Consider the following 1,760-nt stretch of genomic DNA (forward strand, 5'->3'; position numbering starts at 1 on the left):
TTGGCTGTTCCAGCTTGCAGGACTGGCCTAGGGTAATTTTTAGAGGGGTTTTAATTATATTTTAAATTTGACAAATATTTAAATATTCCTTTTAACTAATTTTAAATTTGTACTGTTATTTATGTTTTTAATTGATTGTCAGCCGCCCTGAGTCCTACGGGAGAAGGGCGGGATATAAATCCAAATATAAATAAATAAAATAAATAATATTTTTAAAAAGCATGTCTAACAATCAGGAATATAATGAATCCATAAAAAGATATATTTTAGTTAAAAATTAAATTAAAAAGAATTAAATTATATACAAGACTATATGAAGAATATTCCTTTATTGTAAAAAAGTCATATAACATTTTCTGAAACGAAATGGACAATTCCCCATTTGCTTCAAAGTACCAGGAAACTTTCAGTTTTATTTTATAACACATATTTTCTAAATATAAATATAACTTCTTTTTGTATCACAAAGTACTATATCCATTTAATGTAAGGTAAACTATCTCCCCTAAGAATTCGCATATAAATTTTCTGCAAGTTTTAAGGAATCCATTTTGTTAAGGCCACCAGATCTGAACAATCATTAGATGACAGCAAAAACTAAGATTTTTTTCCTTTATTTCTGATAAAACCATGTTGATCATCTGAAGTTTTGAACTCTAGTTTTGGTATCTACCTATTTTGATCTTAAACTCCATACTAAGCTGAAATAAAACAGTTCCCTGCCTTGGACATAATATGCAAGCATTACATTGTACTCTTTAAATAAAGTCCAAAAAAGTGCATACATAATAGAATTCTCTGACCTAACTGCATAATGAATGAGATTGTTTGCAAGTTCTACAGGTGCATCTTCCAAGGATATGGCTTTAAGGAAAAAAATGTGGCTGTGTGTATATATTTTGATCATTGATTCTATACGTAATATTTACATATAATGTATAATTAATACATAATATCATAACACCCAGTCTTCTGAAAGGAATGACTTTCATAAATAATGTTATAAATGTTTGAATTTTTTTCTATTAAATAACTGATTTTAGAGAATATTTTAAAGAGCACCTCAAACAAAACCACAATGTTAATACTTCTGTTTTGTGCGACGTAGAAAATGAAAAATTGCAGATATGTTTATCTATACAGCTAAACCAAATGATAACTTAAAAGCCAATTCAACAGCAACCTCTGTGACTGAGTCATGAAAACAGACATAAAATTCCCGAGGTTTTGGATCTAGGAAGAGCCTCCTGCAGAAAAAAACATAATTCAGTGTCAGCACAAGATTTAAAATATATTTGAAAAACAATATTTTTTGCAAGAGTTTACTAAAGGATTAAAACAGACCTATCAAAATTAGATACAATTTTAAAGCTCCAGTAGAGATTGTTGAAACCTTCAATATGTATGAATTCAATCTTTGCTACATTTTTAGTATATTACATATTCTACTACCAATTGTTGGATTAGGGAAGAACCTAAAAGACTATATAGATTATTTGTATTAAACAAAAGTGTTCTGAGAATTTGGACACTAAATAACAAGTATTTAGACTAAATTAAGAAAAAAAGTATTACTTACCCTACCACCCAGTACATTATAGTGGAATCGGGTTTCTTTTGGTCAGTACAGCTATCAGGAACACACTCAAACAATACACCATGTTCTTTCACTTGATTTAGGTCCAAATTTGCTTTTTGGGATTTTGATCTTTCCCCAGACTTTTTATTCTACAGTAGAACAAGGGCAACAAAATTAATAT

General features: G+C 28.9%; 1 protein-coding gene across 1 annotated transcript; it reads right to left on the reverse strand.

Annotated features, from left to right (window-relative positions):
- Positions 1–323: 323 nt before the first annotated feature.
- LOC114923798 (protein inturned-like) lies at positions 324–1,728 on the reverse strand (the record flags this gene model as incomplete). The annotated part of the gene is given in 2 exon segments (XM_029287136.1): positions 324–1,247; positions 1,580–1,728. Coding segments are annotated over 2 exon segments (261 nt in total), but the record flags the coding sequence as incomplete, so codon positions are not given.
- Between the last annotated feature and the right edge of the window lie 32 nt (positions 1,729–1,760).

The sequence above is a fragment of the Protobothrops mucrosquamatus genome, unplaced genomic scaffold, assembly GCF_001527695.2.
Source record: "Protobothrops mucrosquamatus isolate PMUCROS unplaced genomic scaffold, P.Mucros_1.0 scaffold14905, whole genome shotgun sequence".
NCBI classification, from domain to species: domain Eukaryota; kingdom Metazoa; phylum Chordata; class Lepidosauria; order Squamata; family Viperidae; genus Protobothrops; species Protobothrops mucrosquamatus.